Source organism: Cherax quadricarinatus, chromosome 4 (assembly GCF_038502225.1).
Source record: "Cherax quadricarinatus isolate ZL_2023a chromosome 4, ASM3850222v1, whole genome shotgun sequence".
Classification (NCBI taxonomy): domain Eukaryota; kingdom Metazoa; phylum Arthropoda; class Malacostraca; order Decapoda; family Parastacidae; genus Cherax; species Cherax quadricarinatus.
In genome coordinates this window covers 15528315-15550813 of record NC_091295.1, presented here as the reverse complement: position 1 = coordinate 15550813, position 22499 = coordinate 15528315, and the positions used below count along the sequence as shown (strand labels likewise).

The following is a 22499-nucleotide window of genomic DNA, read 5'->3' as shown; positions in this document are numbered from 1 at the left end:
GTTTGAGATGCGTCCACCCCGTTGGCAACGCCGCTTCCTCACATGTATCACACTCAGTCTGCGTCTGTCTCTCGTTGTGTAAAGAATACTCTGTGTGTTCATTCATTCACTTTGGTGCTTGTTTATTGAGTGTGGCAGTGAAATAAGCCACCATGAGTGCCAGCCCTTCGGTAAAGAAAGTGACAAACACGACAGAATTCAAGCAAAAACTTGTGAGAGAGAGTCTTCATTAAAGGTACGTAATGTTTATACTATTTATTTATAACTGTTTTGTGTATGGAAAACTATAGTCAATCTTTAAAAAATTCATTTTTTGTGAATATTTTTAGGTGTCTGGAACACATTAATTGGATTCATGCTATTTCTTATGGGAAATATTAATTCAGTTTTCGAGCATTTTGGACTTAGAGCAACCTTCTGGAACAGATTAAGCTCGAAAACTGAGGGTCCACTGTACTTAACCATTTGATTGTCACAAGCCCCTTTCTGAAACTGTCATTCTACGTCGAAAAATTTTTGGAAAAAAAAAATCTTATGAAATGATCAATCTTTTTCCAATGGGAAAGACACCAAAAGTATGAAATTTGATCAAAAACTCACGGAATTACGCTCCCGTGAAGTTAGCGATCTCGGAGATATATATGCATTGGCGATTTCACTGACTTTGAGCCCTATTTTTGGAAATTTCCATTGCTCCAGTCAACTAAACTCATAGCTATTTCTTTAGAACTCCATTTTTGCTATCAATTCAGTACAAGAAACTGCCCATTTACCAATTTTAACTACCCAATAAAGTGGTCAGAAATTGGCAATTTGGCCAATTTCAAGCAAATGAAAGAAGATGCTAATTTCAAAATAGGGTCCAGAATAAACAATTCAGACATTCTTGACACTAAAATAATACATCCTCTGTTCATTAGTCATGTCTCTAGGCCCCTCTTATATTACTCTTGCTTTCTATTTTGATTTTTTATTCATACAAAAAATAAAACATTTACTGTTATGCAGACTACTGCATTATTATAAAAATGGTATAAATAATATCAGTGCACTAGTGAAAGAATATCAGACTCCCCAGTTGACGTGTATTGGACGTGTGGTGTGATTTGCTTACTCTTGAACAGTGGTAAAAATTGAACATTTCTGCTACTCTGAGCTCAATTTCAAGGTCGTTTTCATGATGAGACTAATCAAAATCGTCTTTACTTCTGTAATATATTTTCCATTCTATCAAATGAAACCAAGAAAATGAGAATACAACCATAAATACTATACGAAAATACACCTCAAAGTCGGCGTTTTAATCCAAAAACACGGTCAGTTTTTTTTTCTCATTATAATGCACTGCGTGCTGCAGGATTTTTTTTATACAGTGCACAATGACCACACAGACCCATTCTCTCACATGTGGGCCTACCAGCTTTCTCGTGCTTGATTTAAAGCCGCTAGAAGTATTGGGTATATATACGTCTGAAACACTGGCTTGTAAGACGTATACATACGACCAAAACAGTCAAAGGGTTGAATGACTAATGAAACAGATAAATAAACATTTAAATGAACATTTAAAATCACATTTACATACCTTTATTGAAGACTTTTGTTGGCATCTGGAAGATAGGGAGGAGAGAGGGAGGGGAATCCTCCCCTCAACTACTGCCTCCACCACGCCTTAAAACACTGTGTATGCCACTACGCTTCTTAAATTCCATCATGTTTCTCACTTTCTTTGCCAAAGGAACTTTCTTTGGGCCCAGGGTGGCTTATTTCACAGTCGTACTTAATAAAGAAGCACAAAAAACAATGGATTTTAAGGAAACCTTTGGATGAATGTGCAGAGTATATGCTGACTTGCTGACAGACACAGGGAGACTGACTCGCCTACGCGCGTCCTGGCAGGCTGACGTGTCTAATACGGCCGACTTGCGAGGCAACGGCCGAAATACGAAGCAAAATTTCCGCCAAAGAAACGGCCTAAATACGAATCGGCCGATAAACGCAGTGGCCGAAAAATGAGGTTCCACTGTATACAGACTATCTATCTACTTTCAGTTTTTTTTTTTAAATAATAAAATACACAACTATATACTATAGTGTACTCAGGAGGCTGGTCCCACTTTCTCTTCCTCTCCAGCTGAAGGTGGCTTGTGGCCCACTGCTAGTAACTTTTTGTTTTTAGGTATATGAATGAAGTTGTACAGGTGTTGTACAAGAAAATATCAACAAGGCAGCTAGAAAAAAAAAATACATGGTGTGAAGGCACTGGGTAGCTTCCCTCCCTTCAATACGTTTAAACTAGGTCTAGTAATCTGGCTGTTGCTAAATTACTAGACTTAGCAATTTCGCTGTCTTACCCTTGTAAATTTATCACTTTTGTGAATACATACAGTAGAATCTCATATCACATGTCCTGGGATTGCATTTTCAACAAACCATAACAGAAATATTGCACCCAAGTCTTAGCAGAACAGGAAAGTGACATATCAATCACACCATAAAGTTTGAGAAAAATTAGCACACAGCACACAGGGAAATTTTACTGACAGATTTACAAAGCAGAAGATACGTCTATAATTTGAAGCCAAGGACCAATCAGTCTAACTAAAATTGTAGGAAACGTGATGGAGTGAATAAGTGTAGATACAATTAATTTGATCAATGAATCTTAACACTTTTAAAAATTGACATTCTTGCTTTACAGATCTGTTAATCTTTTGTTACTTAGGTACTTGAAGTGATAAACAATGATGAAGGATACAATATTGTGTATAGGGGTGAATTTCAGTAAGGCCTTTGAATGAGTTCCAAACAGGAGTAGAATGAAGCAAGTAGTGGAACGTGGTATAGGAGACATTATCTTCAGGCTGAGGCATGGCTGACTTATAGGAAACAGTCTGCATAAATGGGGGCCTATTACTATTGATGTGCCACAGGGTCAGTACTGTACCACTTGCAAGCAATCTACATAAACAATACAGACGAAGGAACAAGCAGTGACATGAGCAAGATTACTTCTTCTTTCAACAAACCGGTCGTATCCCCCCGAGGCAGGGTGGCCCAAAAGGAAAAACAAAGGTTTTTCCTTTTAAATTTAGTAATATATACAGAAGGGGTTACTAGCCCCATGCTCCCAGCATTTTAGTCACCTCTTACGACACGTATGGCTTACGGAGGAAGAACTCTATTCCACTTCCCCATGGAGATAAGTAAAAATTAACAAGAACATGAACTAGAAAGATAAAAGAAAACCTAGAGGGGTGTGTATATATATGCTCATACATGCATGTGTAGTGTGACCTAAGTGTAAGTAGAAGTAGCAAGACGTACCTGAAATCTTGCATGTTTGAGAGAGAGAAAAAACACACCAGCAATCCTACCATCAAACAAGTTTACTAATGACATTAAAACAGGCAATCAAATAATTTTTGATAAGGACACTAGGGAGCTACAGGATGATCTGGATAGCTTAATGTTGTAGTCACAGAAGTGGCAGATACAGTTTAATATGAACTTGTAGGGGAAAGAAAAATATCTATGGCACTTATAAAAAATACTGTATAACTTTATCAAAATGTATGAAAAATCATTAGCAGCTCTGGTTAGCAGAAATCTAAAGCCAAGACAACAATGGAAAAGTCTTTGCAATAAGGCTAATAAAATTGGTGGCATCATATCAAGACGCATAAATAATAGAAATCCTAAGGTTATACTCCAACTTTATATATCTTTGTTAATGTCTTATTTACATTACGCTGCTCAGGTCTGTTCTCCATATTACAGAAAGAACAAATGCACAGGAAAACAGAAGATGAGACAGTTGATCCCCTGTATCAGAAACATTTTCTATGAATATAAACTGAAAGCACTGAACTTTCACTCAGGAAAAAAAAAGAAATAGGGGACACGATTAAAGTACTTATATGAATGGAAAACCAGAAACATTAATAGTGCACTGAAAATACCTAATCAAGACAGGATTCGCAGCAATGGATACAGGTTAAATAAATTTAATTTTAGGAAGGATATAAGCAGTGAAATGGCAAGAGAGTTTTAAGTGAAACACACTCCTGGGTAGTGCCACTGAAGCGAGAACATTGGGTAGCTTTAAAAACAGTGGGAGTGAGTTGTATCTGCCTAGTATTGGCCAGTATCCCTACAGCAATGCTCTGCTCTATACATGGCCAAGCCCCTTGCACACAAAACCTCCATTACCCTCTCACTCCATCCTTTCCTAGGATGACCTCTGCCTCACCTTCCCTCTACTACAGATTTATACACCCTCCAAAGTCATCCTATTTTGCTACATCTTCTCTAAATGACCAAACAACTCCTCAGCCCTTTGGATAACCCTTTTAGTAACTCCATACCTCCTCCTAATCTCCAAACTACGAATTCTCTGCATAATATTTACGCCACACACTGCCCTCAGACACAACACCTCCACAGCCTCCAACTTCCTCCTCACTGCAACATTCACCACCCATGCTTCACACCCATGTGTGTTGGCACCACTGTATTCTCATACATTACCCTCTTTGCCACCATGGATAACATTCTTTGTCTCCACATATACCTCAATGCACCACCCACCTTTTTCCCTTCAATTCTATGGTTCACCTCGTCTTTCATATGCCCATCTCCTGACGGGTCCACTTCCAAATATCTGAACACATTCACTTCCTCCATACTCCCTCCCTCCAATCTGATATCCAATCCTTTATTACCTAACTCATTTGTTATCCCTCATCACCTCACTTTTATCTATGTTCACTTTCAACTTCCTTCTTTTGTATTGGATTCTGCAAATTTTAATCCCATACCTTTCCCCGAACACCTTAGTACAGTATTTACTTCCTTTACAACCCTGTTTATAAATATGTTAAACAACCTTGGTGACATCACACATCCCTGTCTAAGGTCTACTTTCAATGGAAAGTAATCTCCTGCTCTCTCTCTCTCTCCTACAAACCCTAACATGAGCCCCATTATCCTCATAAAAATTCTTAACTGTTTTCCGTAACATACAATCTATTCCATACACTTGCAACATCTGCCACACTGCTCTCCTATTCACCCTATTATTTACCTTTTCTAAATCTAAGAATGCAACAAAAGTTTCCTTACTTTTATCAATTTTTTTTTTTAACACATCAGCCATTTCCCACTGAAGCTCAAGTTCAGAATACATAAACAAAGAAGTATAAACTAGTATTTTTAATAGATGTAAATTTCATAGTTGAGATATACTATAACTTCAACAGCCCAGTACTATGGATGTCTACCAAAACAGTATAAACCTAAAAAATTGATTACGTAGCAAAATAAACAAATCAGCATAATAATATAGCAGAGTTATGAAGTACAGTAGACTGTCATTTAACACGGTACTTACATTCCTGAAAAACGCTGTGTTAGATGAACTGAAGAACTCATGGAAAAAATAGGGTTACATTCCTGGAAGCCCCCAAAAAGCCAAACAACTTTTTTTTTAGACCAACAGATCTTACAAAAATAAAAGTGAATGTCAGCATAGTTGCTGATCCCCTGTATTTGTATATGTTATCTGAGTATCATAGTTAGTACCATCCATATGTTTTACATACATGACCCCTTGCTAGGCTCAGTGACTAGCTTGTGTGATGTCACGTGATGCGTTGTGAGCGCTGTGCTCCCGTAATCGTTCTCACTCTGCGCTTAGGTCTACAACAGGCAACACATGGCAGGCTGGGCTCCTCCTTCACACTCAGCTAATATAAGTGTTACCATCCAACAAGTGTGTTTAACTCCAACCATCACATCTCCACGAACCCTCCCAACATGAATATGTAATTGTAGTTCATTGTCGTGATGTATTATGTTGTTTTTACTGTTAAGACTACAAATGCAACAGAAATAATAGTATTTCTTACCTTAAACTGTGGATGATGGTATTTGTCAATGATTGTGAAGAGAGAGAGTGGAGAGTTATGCTGTGGCCCTACTGGGCTGAGGTGGATGGCAGAGGTTCTGGTACTGAAGTTGATGGTTGTACTGGAGTTTGCATAAATTCTGTAATGGATTTCTGTTCTATTTTACCCTGCAGTACATTATACAACTGATGGTAAGGCATCAGCTGCTCTAGACACCATTTCTGGGTCCTCTAAAGAGTAAAAGTCTAACTAAGTCATTCAGTAAGTCAGTCATTCAGTCATCAGTAAGTTATTCAGTCAAGTCAGTAAGTTATTCAATCAAGTCAGTAAGTCATTCAGTCAAGTCAGTAAGTCATTCAGTCGAGTCAGTAAGTCATTCAGTCGAGTAGGTAAGTCATTCAATCGAGTCGGTAAGTCATTCAGTCAAGTCAGTGAGTCATTCAGTCAAGTCAGTAAGTCACTCTGCATATATAAGGGGGATTACCAATAGACCCCTGGCTGTCTTCAAGAAGGCACTGGACAAGCACCCTAAAGTCAGTACCTGACCAACCAGGCTGTGGTTCGTACGTCAGCTTGCGTGTGGCCAGCAGTAACAGCCTGGTTGAACAGACCCTGATCCACCATGAGGCCTGGTCTCAGACTGGGCCGCGGGGGCGTTGACCCCCGAAACCCTCTCCATGTGGTACCAGGTAAGCCAATAAGTTATTCAGTCAGTCAGTAGTAAGTCATTCAGTCATGTCGGTAGTTTTTCAGTCAGTCAGTAAATCATTGAGTCAAGTCAGTAAGCCATTCAGTCAAGTCAGTAAGTCATTCAGGCAAGTCAATAAGTCATTCAGTCATGTCAGTAAGTCATTCAGTCAAGTCAATAAGTCAGTCAGTCAGTAAGTCAGTCAATCACACAAACTCATATTTACTTCATTTGATGTGCACAGTGACGTTTCATTACGGCCACGGGTTATCTCTTGTCTAATATCTCTGTTTTCTTCGTTAATTCTAAGATTTAAATGTTTAAACCTTTTCTTGCCACTTTCAGCAACACTTGTGGGCCTACTGGGTGCCATGATTGCTTGGCAGATTTAGGATATGGCAATTAAAATACGTATGTAAAGAAACATTGCGAGCTTCCTGAGGATCGTCCTACACACATATGAACCAAACTGAAGGCTGGGAGGGTGGTGTGGGTGGCTGAGGGTAGCAGGGAATGGCAATAGGTCTCCCCCATTGACTCAGTGGTGTAACCCATCACCAATCCCGCAGGCGACCGTGCGCTCAAAATTTTTTCCCCTCCTGTGAACCGCGTTAAATTAATTTTATGAAGTGCTACATAAAATTGTGCAGCAATTCTTCAATCGTGCTATACCTGAATCGTGCCAAATAAACTCATGTTAAATGACGGTCTATTGTATCACCTTAAAAGATGGAGCAAAAACAAAAGGATGGATATACTGTACTTACAACAACTAAATCCATTGGTTTCTCCATTCTATTATTCTCCTCCACTCCAGTTCTACAGGATGCCTTGGAACACTAAAAGGTATAAAGGTTTTAGAGATTTAAAATGGTAGATGGCAAATGAGTATTAATTTTTAAAATATGTACAGTGGAACCTCAAAAATCAAACGTATCACAAATCGAACGCTTTGAAAATAGGACCATTTTTTCGGACAAACTGTGTCCCTATTATCGAACGCACCCCTATTTTCGGACCGCCAGGTACGGGACCTGTCTGCCGGCCCGCTGTCTGCATCCCCGCGCAGGCGCCGTGAGCAGTCTAGCTTTGTTTATGCTTGAGTGAACACTAACCTGCGCTCTCATTCACGCATTTTACGATTATTTTGTTATGTTTAGTGCTTGTGGGACTGTGAAATAAGCTACCATGGGCCCAAAGAAATTTGCTAGTGGTACCCCTGTGGTAAAGAAAGTGAGAAACACCATAGATGTGAAGAAGGAAATAATACAGAAGTATGAGAGTGGTGTGAGACTTGTTGAGCTTGCCAGGATGTATGGGAAAAACAAGTCGACCATCGGTTCTATCCTGGTAAAGAAAGAACAAATCAAGGAAGCTGATGTTGCGAAAGGTGTTAATATGCTAACCAAAAAAAGACCACAAATAGTTGAAGAGGTTGAGAAGTTGTTGCTGGTGTGGATCAAGGATAAAGAGATTGCAGGTGATAGTGTTCCAGAGACGATTATTTGCGAAAAGGCAAGGAAGTTGCATGCCAATCTGGTACAGAAAACTCCTGGAACCAGTGCTGATAGTGAATTTAAGGCCAGCAGAGGCTGGCTTGACAGATTTAAGAAGCGTAGTGGCATACACAATGTTGTAAGACATGGCGAGGCAGCCAGTTCAGACAAACAGGCGGCTGAGAAGTTTGTACAGGAGTTTAAGGGGTACATAGACAGTGAAGAATTCAAACCTGAACAAGTGTTTAATTGTGACGAAACAGGCCTGTTTTGGAAGAAAATGCCAAAAAGGACCTTCATCACACAGGAGGAAAAGGCACTCCCAGGACACAAGCCTATGAAAGACAGGCTTACTCTTTTGTTCTGTGCTAATGCTAGTGGTGATTTTAAAGTGAAGCCTTTACTTGTGTATCATTCAGAAAATCCTAGTCTTTAAGAACAAGTTATGTGTCTTGTGGAAAGCTAATCATAAGGCATGGGTCACAAGGCAAATTTTCAGAGTGGGTCTATGAAGTGTTTGGCCCCAGTGTGAAAAAATACCTCCAGGAAAAGAAATTGCCACTCAAGTGCCTCCTGTTAATGGACAATGCTCCTGCTCATCTTCCAAACTTATTAGACCTCTTGTCTAAGGACTTCAGTTTTATAAAAGTGAAGTTCTTGCCTCCTAACACCACTCCTCTCCTCCAGCCCATGGACCAGCAGGTCATTTCTAACTTCAAAAAACTACACAAAAGCAGTGTTTGAAAAGTGCTTTGAAGTGACCACAGACACTAAGTTGACCCTAGAGAGTTCTGGAGGAATCACTTCAACATCTACAGCTCCATAAGCCTTATAGGTAAGGCTTGGGAGGGAGTGACTTCCAGGACTTTGAACTCTACTTGGAGACACTTGTGGCCAGATTGTGTCCAAAAGAAGGATTTTGAAGAGTTTGAGGCTGACCATGTCTCTGACCCAGCTGACCCTCTGCCTGTTGTGGACTCTACTGTGGCATTGGGGAACACCCTGGGGTTGGAGGTGAGTGGTGAGGATGTGGAAGAGTTGGTGGAGGACCACAGGGAAGAGCTAACCACTGAAGAGCTGCAAGAGCTTCATCTGGAGCAGTATCAGACCACAGCTGAGGAACTTGCTTCAGAGGAGGAGGAAGAGGGAGTGGATGAGGTGCCTTCTTCAAAGATTAAGGAGATTTGTGCCAAGTGGAATGATATCCAAATGTTTGTGCAGAAGTACCACCCTGAGCAAGCTGAAACAAGCCATCTTTGCAACAAGTTCAGTGACAGAACCATGTCCCATTTTAGGGAAATGACTGTGGACAGTCATTTTGTGAGACAGGGGTCCAGTGACTCTCAAGCTGGTCCTAGTGGCATTAAAAGACAGAGAAGGGAAGTAACCCCAGAGAGGGCTTTACCTGAAGTCCTCATGGAGGGGGATTCTCCTTCCAAACACTAACCCCAACTCCCTCTCTCCTCCTCCCTATCTTCCAGATGCCATCACCAATCTTCAATAAAGGTAAGTAAAAATGTTATTTTATATGTATTACTATACATAATTAAAAACTGTAGTATTTGTTGTATGTAAACCTGTAATTAATCTCTATAAAATGTATTTTTTGTGTGAATATTTTTGGGTTTCTGGAACAGATTAATTGTATTTCCATTACTTCTTATGGGAAATATTGCTTCGAATTTCAGACTTTTCGAATTTAGAACTAGCTCCTGGAATGGATTAAGTTCGATTTTTGAGGTTCCACTGTATCTTAAGTGTCAAACACATATGCACAAAACTTATACAAGACAAAAAATCACAAGGGAATTGTTGAAATGAGAGGTTTATATTTTGCCCTACAACACAGCTCCCATTTCACTCTTTCTTCCGGTCTCCATGTGGATGTTATACTGATCAGTATTCATTACACTAATTCTATTACATGTATTGTCCCTAGATTACCAAAAATGTTTATGAAATACTTAATAGCTAGGAATTGTTTGTAAATAAAGTCATATTTAAACTATTTTACCAAACCTGCCATCTCTCAAAGTAGATTAACCCCCAAAAAAGAAGCATTCACCATCTTTCAATAGCTGTCTTGCCAGAAGTGTAGAGATATCACAATTCAAATGACCTAAAGTTTAACATTCTACAGTGGACCCCCGCATAATGATTACCTCCGAATGTGACCAATTATGTAAGTGTATTTATGTAAGTGCGTTTGTACGTGTATGTTTGGGGTTCTGAAATGGACTAATCTACTTCACAATATTTCTTATGGGAACAAATTCGGTCAGTACTGGCACCTGAACATACTTCTGGAGTGAAGAAATATCGTTAACCGGGGGTCCACTGTATACTCTTCCTTATGAGTGTAGACACTGTACTTCTTACCTCCAAAACTCAAATCCAGCTAACTGGTTTTCCAAAATATTTCCATAAATGCTGTCTTGATCACACTCCAGAAGAATGTCAACCCATAAAACCAAATCTTTTTTTTTTCCATTGATATAATATGCTCACACACACATCAACTGGATACTTAGTCCCTTTCCTTCAACCTTTCCTGGAATAACTTTTACCCTTCTTAGCCATTCCCTCCTTATACATCCTATTCTGCTCCAGTCTCTCTAAATGCCCAAACCACCTCAACGATCCCTCCTACATCCTCTGAATTATACCTTTCATAACCCTACACTATCTTCTAATTTCTACACTTCAAATTCTGTATATAACATTCATACCATCACAAACCTCTCAAAAATGACATCTTCACTATATCTAGTTCCCTCATTACAGCAGTGTTTGAAACCTATGCTTTACATTCATATGAAACTGTTGGTACTACTAGTCTCATTTTTATTTCTGCTTCCAAAGATAAACTTCTTTCCACAGATACCTCAACACTTCACCTACCTTATTTTCTGCTAGTCTATTCTATGGTTCATCCCATCTTATTTAACCATTACTATTTATTTCAATTTTATCTTTGGCAATCCTGTTTATCCACATGTAGCCACAGACACTTATTTCCCAGTAAGTAGTATTGTCATGGATAAACTATTTCCCAGTTTCTACTGTAAGAACAATCAGATAACCTATTTTTCAAGTAGGTCCAATCACATTTCCAAATATGCACAATCATGAACAATCTGGTTTGTATCATCATAGACAATATTTCCCTGTCATGTATAGTCATGGACAATCTGCTCCCAGTATGCACAGTCACAGACAATCCATTCTTCATTATTCACTATCACATGACAGTTATCTCACAGGTATGCCACACACCTGTTTGAAGCTGTACAAAATCCTATGCAGGTTCCAGCAGTTTAAAGTTGATCATCTAATAAGACTTTTATCCTTGACTATACAGCCTGATAACTACAAGCAAAGTGGTACTCATTTAACCACATAACAGCCAAATCATATTTAATGTAAATTCACTCAGGCTCTAAAACCACATCCAGCTCATCTAGGTTCAAATGTGTATATGAGCCTAGCTGTTAGAAGTAAAATGAAGTTACCACATATGGCAAGCAAGTCTTTGAATATATCAACATAACGTGAGCGTGTTAGATAGGAGTGAATGGAGACGAATGGTACTTGGGACCTGACGATCTGTTGGAGTGTGAGCAGGGTAATATTTAGTGAAGGGATTCAGGGAAACCGGTTATTTTCATATAGTCGGACTTGAGTCCTGGAAATGGGAAGTACAATGCCTGCACTTTAAAGGAGGGGTTTGGGATATTTGGCAGTTTGGAGGGATATGTTGTGTATCTTTATGTGTGTATGCTTCTAGACTGTTGTATTCTGAGCACCTCTGCAAAAACAGTGATAATGTGCGAGTGTGGTGAAAGTGTTGAATGATGATGAAAGTATTTTCTTTTTGGGGATTTTCTTTCTTTTTTTGGGTCACCCTGCCTCGGTGGGAGACGGCCAACTTGTTGAAAAAAAAAAAAAAAAAAAAAAACTGTACATTACCTAAGACATTTAGCTTCAAAGTAATAGTGCAGGTATAAGTCACAGGCCACCTGGATCTTCCCTGATAATTTCTGCCCACAATCAAACAGTTGATGTTCTATGTCTATGTTTTATGTTCTATCCCTTCGAAGATTAATTCTAAATGAGTCACTTAAGATGAGACATACAGTAGTACAAAGGCGAGTACAAACTGTAAGCATGTCTGACTCGTGTTCAGCACATGGAGGATCAAGCTTCCACCACATCTGTGTTGAATTACTTGCATGAGTTTAGAGTTTAATATGAATATAATAAATAATAATAATAATAATAATAATAATAATAATAATGAGAAACTCAAGAAACTGAATGACAAGTCCTTTTCAGCCAGGAAATAGTGCAGCATTGCTAAAATACAAGATTTCACCATTCCAATGGAGCTAACGTGTTTCTAATTTCTACTTACATTTTTTTAGATTACAGCCAATTATTGGTGCTCTATAATCCTAAGAGAAAAAAACTATCCATAGCAGATATGTCACTACATTCCCATGCACAGTTTAAGGGTTGATGGGATGAGAGTGTAACAAGTTTGGTTCCCAAAGGATCCATATCTAGGCCCATGCTACTCTAAAAATATATAAATGACTTGAACAAGGGGATAAAATCCTATGAACTGTTCTTTACTAATGGCATAAAACTAATGAAAACAATAAGGCTGAAAACAGCAATAATGCCCTTGTTTGCTGAGATGAGAAAAAAAAAAACATGATAATCAACTGTAAGGATATATAATAATGCAAAAGAATAGATAAAGAAGACTTCTTGGTACCATCAATAGGAAGAACAGAGAAAGTTTTAATTTGGTAAAAATGTAGCATCAAATAATGCTAAGTTTCTTTCTCAAGTGGAAGAACACTAGAATGGGATACAAGAGAAAGTAAATGATACAATTCCTGTAAAATTTAAACAATTACTGTACATGAGAGATGAAACACTGAAGACAGGGCACCATGAGCATAGCTCTGTTCCAGTATGTACAATAAGTACTGTACTCATAGTGTATCATATATTACACAATTATTATACATTCCCATGCTTGCTAAAATGACACATTCATAATAAAATTGTAGAGCAAGTGAAAATTATTATACTGCAGTTCATTTTTTAGTCTCTGTGTCAAAAATTAAAATTCATTATTATGCAGAAATTGTGGTTGTGGAAGTCCATTTTGACTGGCTCCTGATTATCATCACTACAGTACACTGTATGCACAAAATATTTGCCAACCCTGTGTAAGTCAGAAAGTGCTGCTAGGCAAAGGAGAGTTAACAGCAGGAACAAGTCAGTATATGAATACTGACAAACAATTTAAGTCAGTGCTATTTTGGGTGGAAAGTTCACCCTAAGGTGGATGTGATTTTTTAAGGGGATGGATGGCAGTTTTGTCGTGGACAGAAGGGCAGACAAGATGTGAAAACAAGTATAGGTAAGCATTCCATATTGACTACTGATGCAACCCAATTTCCTCTTTTTGTATAATAAAGAGGAAATGGGTTGCAGCAGCTGATGTGTTCTCTCACTAAAAATGACTAGGAATACATACCTCACAGTTGCTATCTGGTATTGACACCTGTTTACGTTTAATACCCGGTGTGGTGTGTGGATCTCTCTTCCTGTCTTTAAAAGCATCTCTCAGGAGGTTTTGACAGCAATGAATGGAGTACTCTATCTTAATTATTTTACTGAAATGAATATTTTTTACATGTAGTGGAAAATATGTATCGCAAAAACTTTATAAACAATATATAAAAAATTCAACAAATTTTATTATGAGGACTTGTAATTCTAGCATGGAAGATTTTGAGAGTTCCAGGACAGGACATTCAATATTTCTGGGATTTAACACCCTACTATCTCTAAATACCTTCAAATCTGGTATTCAAAGTTATTCAATGCCTTCAACAGGCACAAATAAATCTCAGCTCAGTATGGCCTCTAAGTCAAGATTTATGGCATAGGTAATTTTGAGGAAATGAGACAATAGGCATTGCTCTGGAATATAACTTGGGTAATCAGAATTTTTTTTTTTTTTTAACAAGTTGGCTGTCTCCTACCGAGGCAGGGTGACCCAAAAAGAAAGAAAATCCCCAAAAAGAAAATACTTTCATCATCATTCAACATTTTCACCTCACTCATAGATAATCACTGTTTTTGAAGAGGTCCCCAGATACAACAGTTTAGAAGCATATATAAAGATATAAAATATAGGTAATCAGAATATACCTATTAAACAATTCATATCTGGAATCAGATTCAACTGGTGCAAGCTTTATTTTTTTTTTTTAAACATGTCAGCCATTTCCCACAAATTCAGGGTGACCCAGAAATGAAAGAAAAATCTTTAATTACCTAGCTGAAAATATTTAATGCTTGATAAATTATGATAAAACTAAACGCACCTCGGTCGCTGCATGCTCCGATAAAGGTATCCTCGTACTCTATAACCCCAATTCCCAGAGCCTCTATGCACGTGACTGGAATTGTGCAGAGTGCAGCATAAGTTAATAATGCAGTAAATATTAGTGTTGAAGATTTGAAGGGAATCAGAAGCAGCATTTACAAGTCATTCTATATGCTAATATCCAAATTTCATCAATAAAAAATGGTAAATTAAGACATTACACAGTCCAAACCTAAGTCAAACCTTTTAAGGAGACCAAAAAAGACAAAATATGCTAAGCAAGTTTTACACAAGCTTAATGTACATAACATACAAATATTTAACAATGGTCTTGAGTGCACACAGATGTTATACACACACAAAAGAACATTAAGTTGATTCAACCTAGGATAACTAAATAATGTCAAACGCTGACTTTTTCCAATCGGAAGAGACATTATCCAATCATTTCCCAGAAACTAATTTGATTACATTAATAAAACTGGCACCAGACAACTTACATAAGTTAACATCAGATTATTTTTTTCTTTTTTGAGGAAAAAACAAATAAGCACTAAAACTTTAAAGCTAACCCAGATGTATTTTCCACTTATTAGAGAGAATCCAAAAAATTTGTGCCTACACATCTTAAACCCATGAAATGATCCATCTGTTTCATACAATGCATCAGCCACTGATGTCTTTTAACCCTTTCAGGGTCCACAGGTCCTCTCAGAGACTTGTTCTCAGGGTCCCCCAAATTTAAAAAAAAAGAAAAAAAAAAAAAAAAAAAAAAAAAAAAAAAAAAAAAAAAAACTTATGAAAAGACAGAGAATCTTTTCCCAATCATAATGACACCAAAAGTATGAAATTTGATGGAAAACTTATGGAATCATGCTCTCGCAAAGTTAGCGATGTTTACACATCGGTGATTTTGCCCACTTTGAGCCCTATTTTCGGCCAATTCCAGTGTACTAGTCGACAAAAATTATAACTATTTCGCTAGAACTCCATTTTTTCTATCGAATGAGTACAAGAAACCACCCATTTACCGATTTCAACTATCCAATACAGTGGTCAGAATTTAGCAATTTTGCCAATTTCACACAAATTTCAAAAGATGCCAATTTCCAAATAGGGTCCAGAATAAACAAGAAAGACATTCCTGGCACTTAAATAACATTTCCTCTGTTCATTAGTCATGTCCCCATGCCCCTCTTACATTCTTTTGCTTCCCACTTTGAATTTTTATTACACAAAAAATAGAAGATTTACTGTTATGCAGACTACTGCATTAGTGTAGAAATGGTATAAATAATATCAGCGCACTTGTGAAAGAATATTAGACTCACCAGTTGATGTGTATTGGATGCTTAGCATGATTTGTTTACTTTTGAACTTTGGTAAAAATCAAACATTTCTGCTACTTTGAGCTCAATTTCAAGGTACTTTTCACTGTAAAACCAGTCAAAATCATCTCAATTTCTGTAACATGTCTTCCATTCTATAAAATTAGACCAGGAAAACTAGAATACAACAATAAATACCACATGAAAGTACAGTGCAAAGTCGCTGTTTTAATCCAAAAACACGGTCAAAGTTTTTTTTCTCATTATGCACTGTGTGCTGCAGGATTTTTTTTATACTACACACACTGACCACATAGACCCATTCCTTCATATGTAGGCCTACAAGCTTTCTCTCACTAGATTTGAGGGCGCTAGAATTTAGGCATACTAGTATGTCAAAAACCCTGGTGCGTAAGCCGTACTAGTACGTCCGAAACCCTGAAAGGGTTAAAGATAAAGATTTTATTTCTTTGTTAAGGTTACAAAGTGTACTTAAAATTTTGGTTTGGTAAGTACAAAGTGACTATCATGCCGGGGTAGTTCAGGAAGACTGATCCTAGTACATAATAACTACTTAAATCTACACAAGGTAAGAGTGCTTAACTTTTATTAAAATCTTTATTTAATTTTAATACTAATGTGAGGTGGTCAAGGTGGAGGTTTATAAGAACAATAATCTTGAAGTTGTACTGTATTACAATTAATGGTTCTAGTAGTAGTATTTCATGGACTGGCAGATGTTTAATAAACTAAAGGTCATATATAATATAACATTTTTTTGAGTTTTTCTTTCTTTTTGGGTCACCCTGCCTCGGCGGGAGACGGCCAATGTGTTAAAAAAAAAAAAAACTGATTAGAAGTTGTTTTGGTTGGTTTGGTTAGTATTGACAGATGAGATGATTTTTAAGCAAAGTCCTAAATTTATGAGTAGTCAGGGGATCCTTTACTGGTTCAGGTAGTGAATTCCAGATCTTTGGGCCCTTTATGTGCACTGTATTTTTGCATAGTGCAAGGCTGACACGTGGGATGTTGAAGAGTGCCTTATGCCTTGTATTGTGACTGTGCGTTCTGGTGTAGCTATCAAGAAGTTTAAGTGGAGGGTTTATATTGGAGTTGAATCCTGTGACTGTCACAAGCCCCTTTCTGAAAGTGTCGAAAAATTTTTGGAAAAAAAAAAAAAAATTATTTTTTTCTTATGAAATAATAGAGAATCTTTTCCTGATGGTAATGACACCAAAAGTACAAAATTTGGTAGAAAACTCACGGAATTACGCTCCCGTGAAGTTAGCGGTCTTGGCAACATGCACACATCAGCGATTTCGCCGACTTAGAGCCCTGTTTTTGGCCAATTCCGTTGTTCCAGTTGACTAAACTCATAGCTATTTCTTTAGAACTCCATCTTTTCTATCAATTGAGTATAAGAAACTGACGATTTGAACTACCCAATACTGATTTGAACTACTCAATAAAGTGGTCAGAAATTGGCAATTTGGCCAATTTCACGCAAATTAAAAAAGATGCCAATTTCAAAAGAGAGTCCAGAATAAACAATGTAGACAGTCTTGGCACTAAAATAACACATCCTCTGTTCATTAGTCACATCTCTAGGCCCCTCTTACATTACTATTGCTTTCTATTTTGATTTTTTATTCATACAAAAAATAGAAGATTTACTGTTACGCAGACTACTGCATTATTGTAAAAATGGTATAAATAATATCAGTGCACTAGTGAAAGAACATCAGACTCCCCAGTTGACGTGTATTGGATGTGTGGTGTGATTTGCTTACTCTTGAACATTGGTAAAAATCGAACATTTCCACTACTTTGAGCTCAATTTGAAGGTCGTTTTCGTTGTGAAACTAATCAAAATCATCTCTTTTTCTGTAATGTGTGTTCCATTTTATCACGTGATACCATGAAAACGAGAATACAACTATAAATACTATACGAAAATACACCTCAAAGTCGGCGTTTTAATCCAAAAAAACGGTCGGAGTTTTTTTTTTATCATTATGCACTGAGTGCTACAGGATTTTTTTTATATGGTGCACACTAACCATACAGACCCATTCTCTCACATGTGGGCCTACCAGCTTTCTTCTGCTTGCTTTGAAGCTGCTAGAATTACTGAGTATATATACATCCGAAACACTGGCTTGTAACACGTATATATACGATCAAAACAGTCAAAGGGTTAATGTTTTGTATATGTAGTAGGCATAACAATATGAGCGAATGTCTCGTATATTTAGCAAGTTCAGGCTTTTGAAAAGTGGTGGGGTGTGCTGTCTAACACAGGAGCTGGTAATCATCTGAACAGCAGCTTTTTGTTGGGTTATTAAAGGTTTAAGGTGGCTGACAGTGATTGGTCCCCAGACACAAATACTATAGGTGAGGTAGGGATATATTAAAGAGTGGTATAGACTAAGGAGTGTCATTTGGGGTATGTAGTATCTTATCATGGAAAGGACACCTACTGATTTGGAAATTTTCTTGGATATATGCTGGATTTTTTTTTTTTTTTTTAAACAAGTCAGCCGTCTCCCACTGAGGCAGGGTGACCCAAAAAGAAAGAAAATCCCCAAAAAGAAAATGCTTTCATTATCACTCAACACTTTCACCTCACTCATACATAATCACTGTTTTTGCAGAGGTGCTCAGACTACAACAGTTTAGAAGCATATACGTATAAAGATACACAACATATCCCTCCAAACTGTCAATATCCCAAACCACTCCTTTAAAGTGCAAGCATTGTACTTCCCATTTCCAAGACTCAAGTCCACCTATATAAAAAATACGTAAATATGCTGGATGTGGGAATGAAATTTAAGATTAGTCAGGAAGACCTAGAAATTTACCCTCAGTGTATCTTGAAATGCGGGACTCATTTATCGGTATATTAAACTGGAGATTTACTGTTTCCAAACAGCATGAAGTATGTTTTGGCTATGATGATAGCGAGCTTGTTGGTTCTCATCCATGTTTTTTATAATCATTATATTTTAATCAGAGGAAAACAAACCTACGGGGGTTATATAGCACCCTTGGAATGAAAGGCATACAATTCACTGAAGCAAGGGGAAGGTAAGTCCAGTTTCTTGAATCAAGAGCCTCTCGCTAGCACTACGGCAAAAATAATGCAACAATGTAAATACTGCTTTATACTATTTCAAGATTAAAAGTGACAAAATGACATTTATACACACCCTTACATTTATTTCTACAAGTACATGTACAAGGTATACAGGCCAAGCTGACATCAATGACATACTACTATATAGAAAGCCCTTTGTTACGCAGAGCATTCTGGGGCAAATTAGGTCAATTTTTTTCCCACGATGTGACCCACACCAGTCGACTAACACCTAGGTACCCATTTTACTGATGGGTGAACAGGGACAGCAGGTGTTTTATGGAAATACGTCCTGATGTTTTCCAGCGGAACTGGGGAATCAATCCCCAGATCTTCAGTGTGAGAGCTGCGTGTGCTAGTGATCAAGCTACAAGACACCTTATTCTAAGGATACACAAGTGCTGAAATTCTGAAGCTGATGAGAAGGGCCTATCTCCCCCTATCACACAGAAACAAAAATCAGGGAATGGGTCACATAGCATTGTGCATGGGGCCTCCACGCAGGCAAACAATTCCACAAGTCTTACCCATGATACATTACACAAGCACTGACAATTTGAAGCTGATCAAATAAGGCCTTCTCAAGTAATAAGCAAAAATTTCTGAGAAAGTAAATGAAAATGTTGCCGAGAACATTCTGAGACACAGGAAAGTCTCTCCATAAACTCAAAAATATCATAAAACTGCAGTCTATTTGAAAATCTCCTTAATCCTTTATGAAAAAATATTTTTATTTGTTTAAAAAATCCAGTTTAAAAAAAAAATGGAAAAAAGGGTAAACTGGCATCCCTTATAGCCCCAAATTAATACAAAAATACTTCCTATTAAGATACACCAGCACTTAAGGTTTAAAGTTAAGGGAAGAGGCATTTGCTAGTTATAACATGGGAAACAATTTGCTTAATAAAATTGGCAAATTGAAATTTGCACAGATCAGAGTAACAAGCTGTTATATAAAGCCCACCAATGGTACAAGCTGAAAGCAGATTAGGAAAAATTTTCTCCAGTAATTGATCCAATTCCAACAATCTAAGATTTTTGACAGTTTCAGTAAAATTTCAAATTTGCACCTACATGTATTCATAGGTAGTAGGTTGGTAGACAGCAACCACCCAGGGAAGTACTACTGTCCTGCCAGATGACTGTGAAACAGAAACCTGAAACTGTTTTGCATGATGGTAGGATTGCTGGTTTCTTTTTCTGTCTCATAAACACGCTAGATAACAGGGATACAGTGGTCCCTCGTTTTTCGTAATTAATCCGTTCCTGTAGCCATTACTATAAACGAAATTTACGATTTGCGAATCAATTTTCCCCATAAGAAATAATGTAAATACAATTAATCCGTTCCTGACACCTAGAAGTATTAAAACAAAAATTTTTTTTACATGAAATATACATGTAGTACATAAACAATACAATGGGAAATGATGAATGAAACATTAACAGCATAACACTTACCTTTATTGGAGATTCTTCTTAGTGTATGGGAGACTGGAGGAGAGAGATTGAATTGTTTACAGTTTGGAAGGGGGATCCCCTTCCAGCAACACCTCAGGTACCAATTGCTTCTCTGGGGTTGCTTCTCTTCTCTGTTTCTTAATGCCACTTGGACCACCTTGAGAGTCACTCTAGTCCTGTCTCGCAAAGTAACTGTGGAGAGAGCTCTGTTTCTGGTGTTTCTTTAACACTTCCCTAAAATGGCCCAAGACTTTGTCACTGTACATATTTCTCACCTTGTTTACCACAGGCTTGGCACTAGGAGCTTTCTTTGGAGCCATGGTAGCTTATTTAGTACTTGCAAGCACTAAAATGAGTGGAATATTATGAAATATTTCGTAGGAGCACTTGAGGGGACCTTCACTCACTGGTAAACAATACCAGACTGGCTGGATAGGGAGGCCGCCCCGGCTCACACCGTGCATACGCGTCCCGGACGAACGACTATTCGCGAGTCAACCAATGAAAAGCGAGTCCATGTTTATACGAAAATACCCCTATGATTGGCGAAATTTATGATTGCCGAGAACTATGAAAAGTGAGGGACCACTGTATCTTGCTACTCCTACTTACACTTTGGTCACACTTCACAGACATGCACATGCATATATATACATACATATATATACATACATATATATACATACATATATATACATACATATATATACATACATATATATTTTTTTTTTTTTTTTTTTTTTTTTTCAACAAGTCGGCCGTCTCCCACCGAGGCAGGGTGACCCAAAAAAGAAAGAAAATCCCCAAAAAGAAAATACTTTCATCATCATTCAACACTTTCACCACACTCGCACATTATCACTGTTTTTGCAGAGGTGCTCAGAATACAACAGTCTAGAAGCATACACATATAAAGATACACAACATATCCCTCCAAACTGCCAATATCCCAAACCCCTCCTTTAAAGTGCAGGCATTGTACTTCCCATTTCCAGGACTCAAGTCCGACTATATGAAAATAACCGGTTTCCCTGAATCCCTTCACTAAATATTACCCTGCTCACACTCCAACAGATCGTCAGGTCCCAAGTACCATTCGTCTCCATTCACTCCTATCTAACACGCTCACGCACGCTTGCTGGAAATCCAAGCCCCTTACCCACAAAACCTCCTTTACCCCCTCTCTCCAACCCTTTCGAGGACGACCCCTACCCCGCCTTCCTTCCCCTATAGATTTATATGCTTTCCATGTCATTCTACTGTGATCCATTCTCTCTAAATGACCAAACCACCTCAACAACCCCTCTTCTGCCCTCTGACTAATACTTTTATTAACTCCACACCTTCTCCTAATTTCCACACTCCGAATTTTTTGCATAATATTTACACCACACATTGCCCTTAGACAGGACATCTCCGCTGCCTCCAACCGTCTCCTTGCTGCTGCATTTACCACCCAAGCTTCACACCCATATAAGAGTGTTGGTACTACTATACTTTCATACATTCCCTTCTTTGCCTCCATAGATAACGTTTTTTGACTCCACATATACCTCAACGCACCACTCACCTTTTTTCCCTCATCAATTCTATGATTAACCTCATCCTTCATAAATCCATCCGCCGACACGTCAACTCCCAAGTATCTGAAAACATTCACTTCTTCCATACTCCTCCTCCCCAATTTGATATCCAATTTTTCTTTATCTAAATCATTTGACACCCTCATCACCTTACTCTTTTCTATGTTCACTTTCAACTTTCTACCTTTACACACATTCCCAAACTCATCCACTAACCTTTGCAATTTTTCTTTAGAATCTCCCATAAGCACAGTATCATCAGCAAAAAGTAACTGTGTCAATTCCCATTTTGAATTTGATTCCCCATAATTTAATCCCACCCCTCTCCCAAACACCCTAGCATTTACTTCCTTTACAACCCCATCTATAAATATATTAAACAACCATGGTGACATTACACATCCCTGTCTAAGACCTACTTTTACCGGGAAGTAGTCTCCCTCTCTTCTACACACCCTAACCTGAGCCTCACTATCCTCATAA

At 37.9% G+C, this 22499-nt stretch overlaps 1 protein-coding gene across 2 annotated transcripts in view; it reads right to left on the bottom strand.

Moving 5' to 3' along the window:
* The window catches only part of LOC128684184 (uncharacterized), a 161562-nt gene that overhangs the window by 116252 nt on the left and 22811 nt on the right, over positions 1–22499 (bottom strand). For both annotated transcript variants that reach the window (XM_053770333.2, XM_053770331.2), the window contains exons 4-5: positions 13648–13786; positions 7365–7436 (exon numbers count right to left, since the gene is read on the bottom strand). In XM_053770333.2, coding sequence (XP_053626308.1) covers positions 7365–7436; positions 13648–13786 — 211 coding nt within the window. The remainder of the gene's footprint in view (positions 1–7364; positions 7437–13647; positions 13787–22499) is intronic.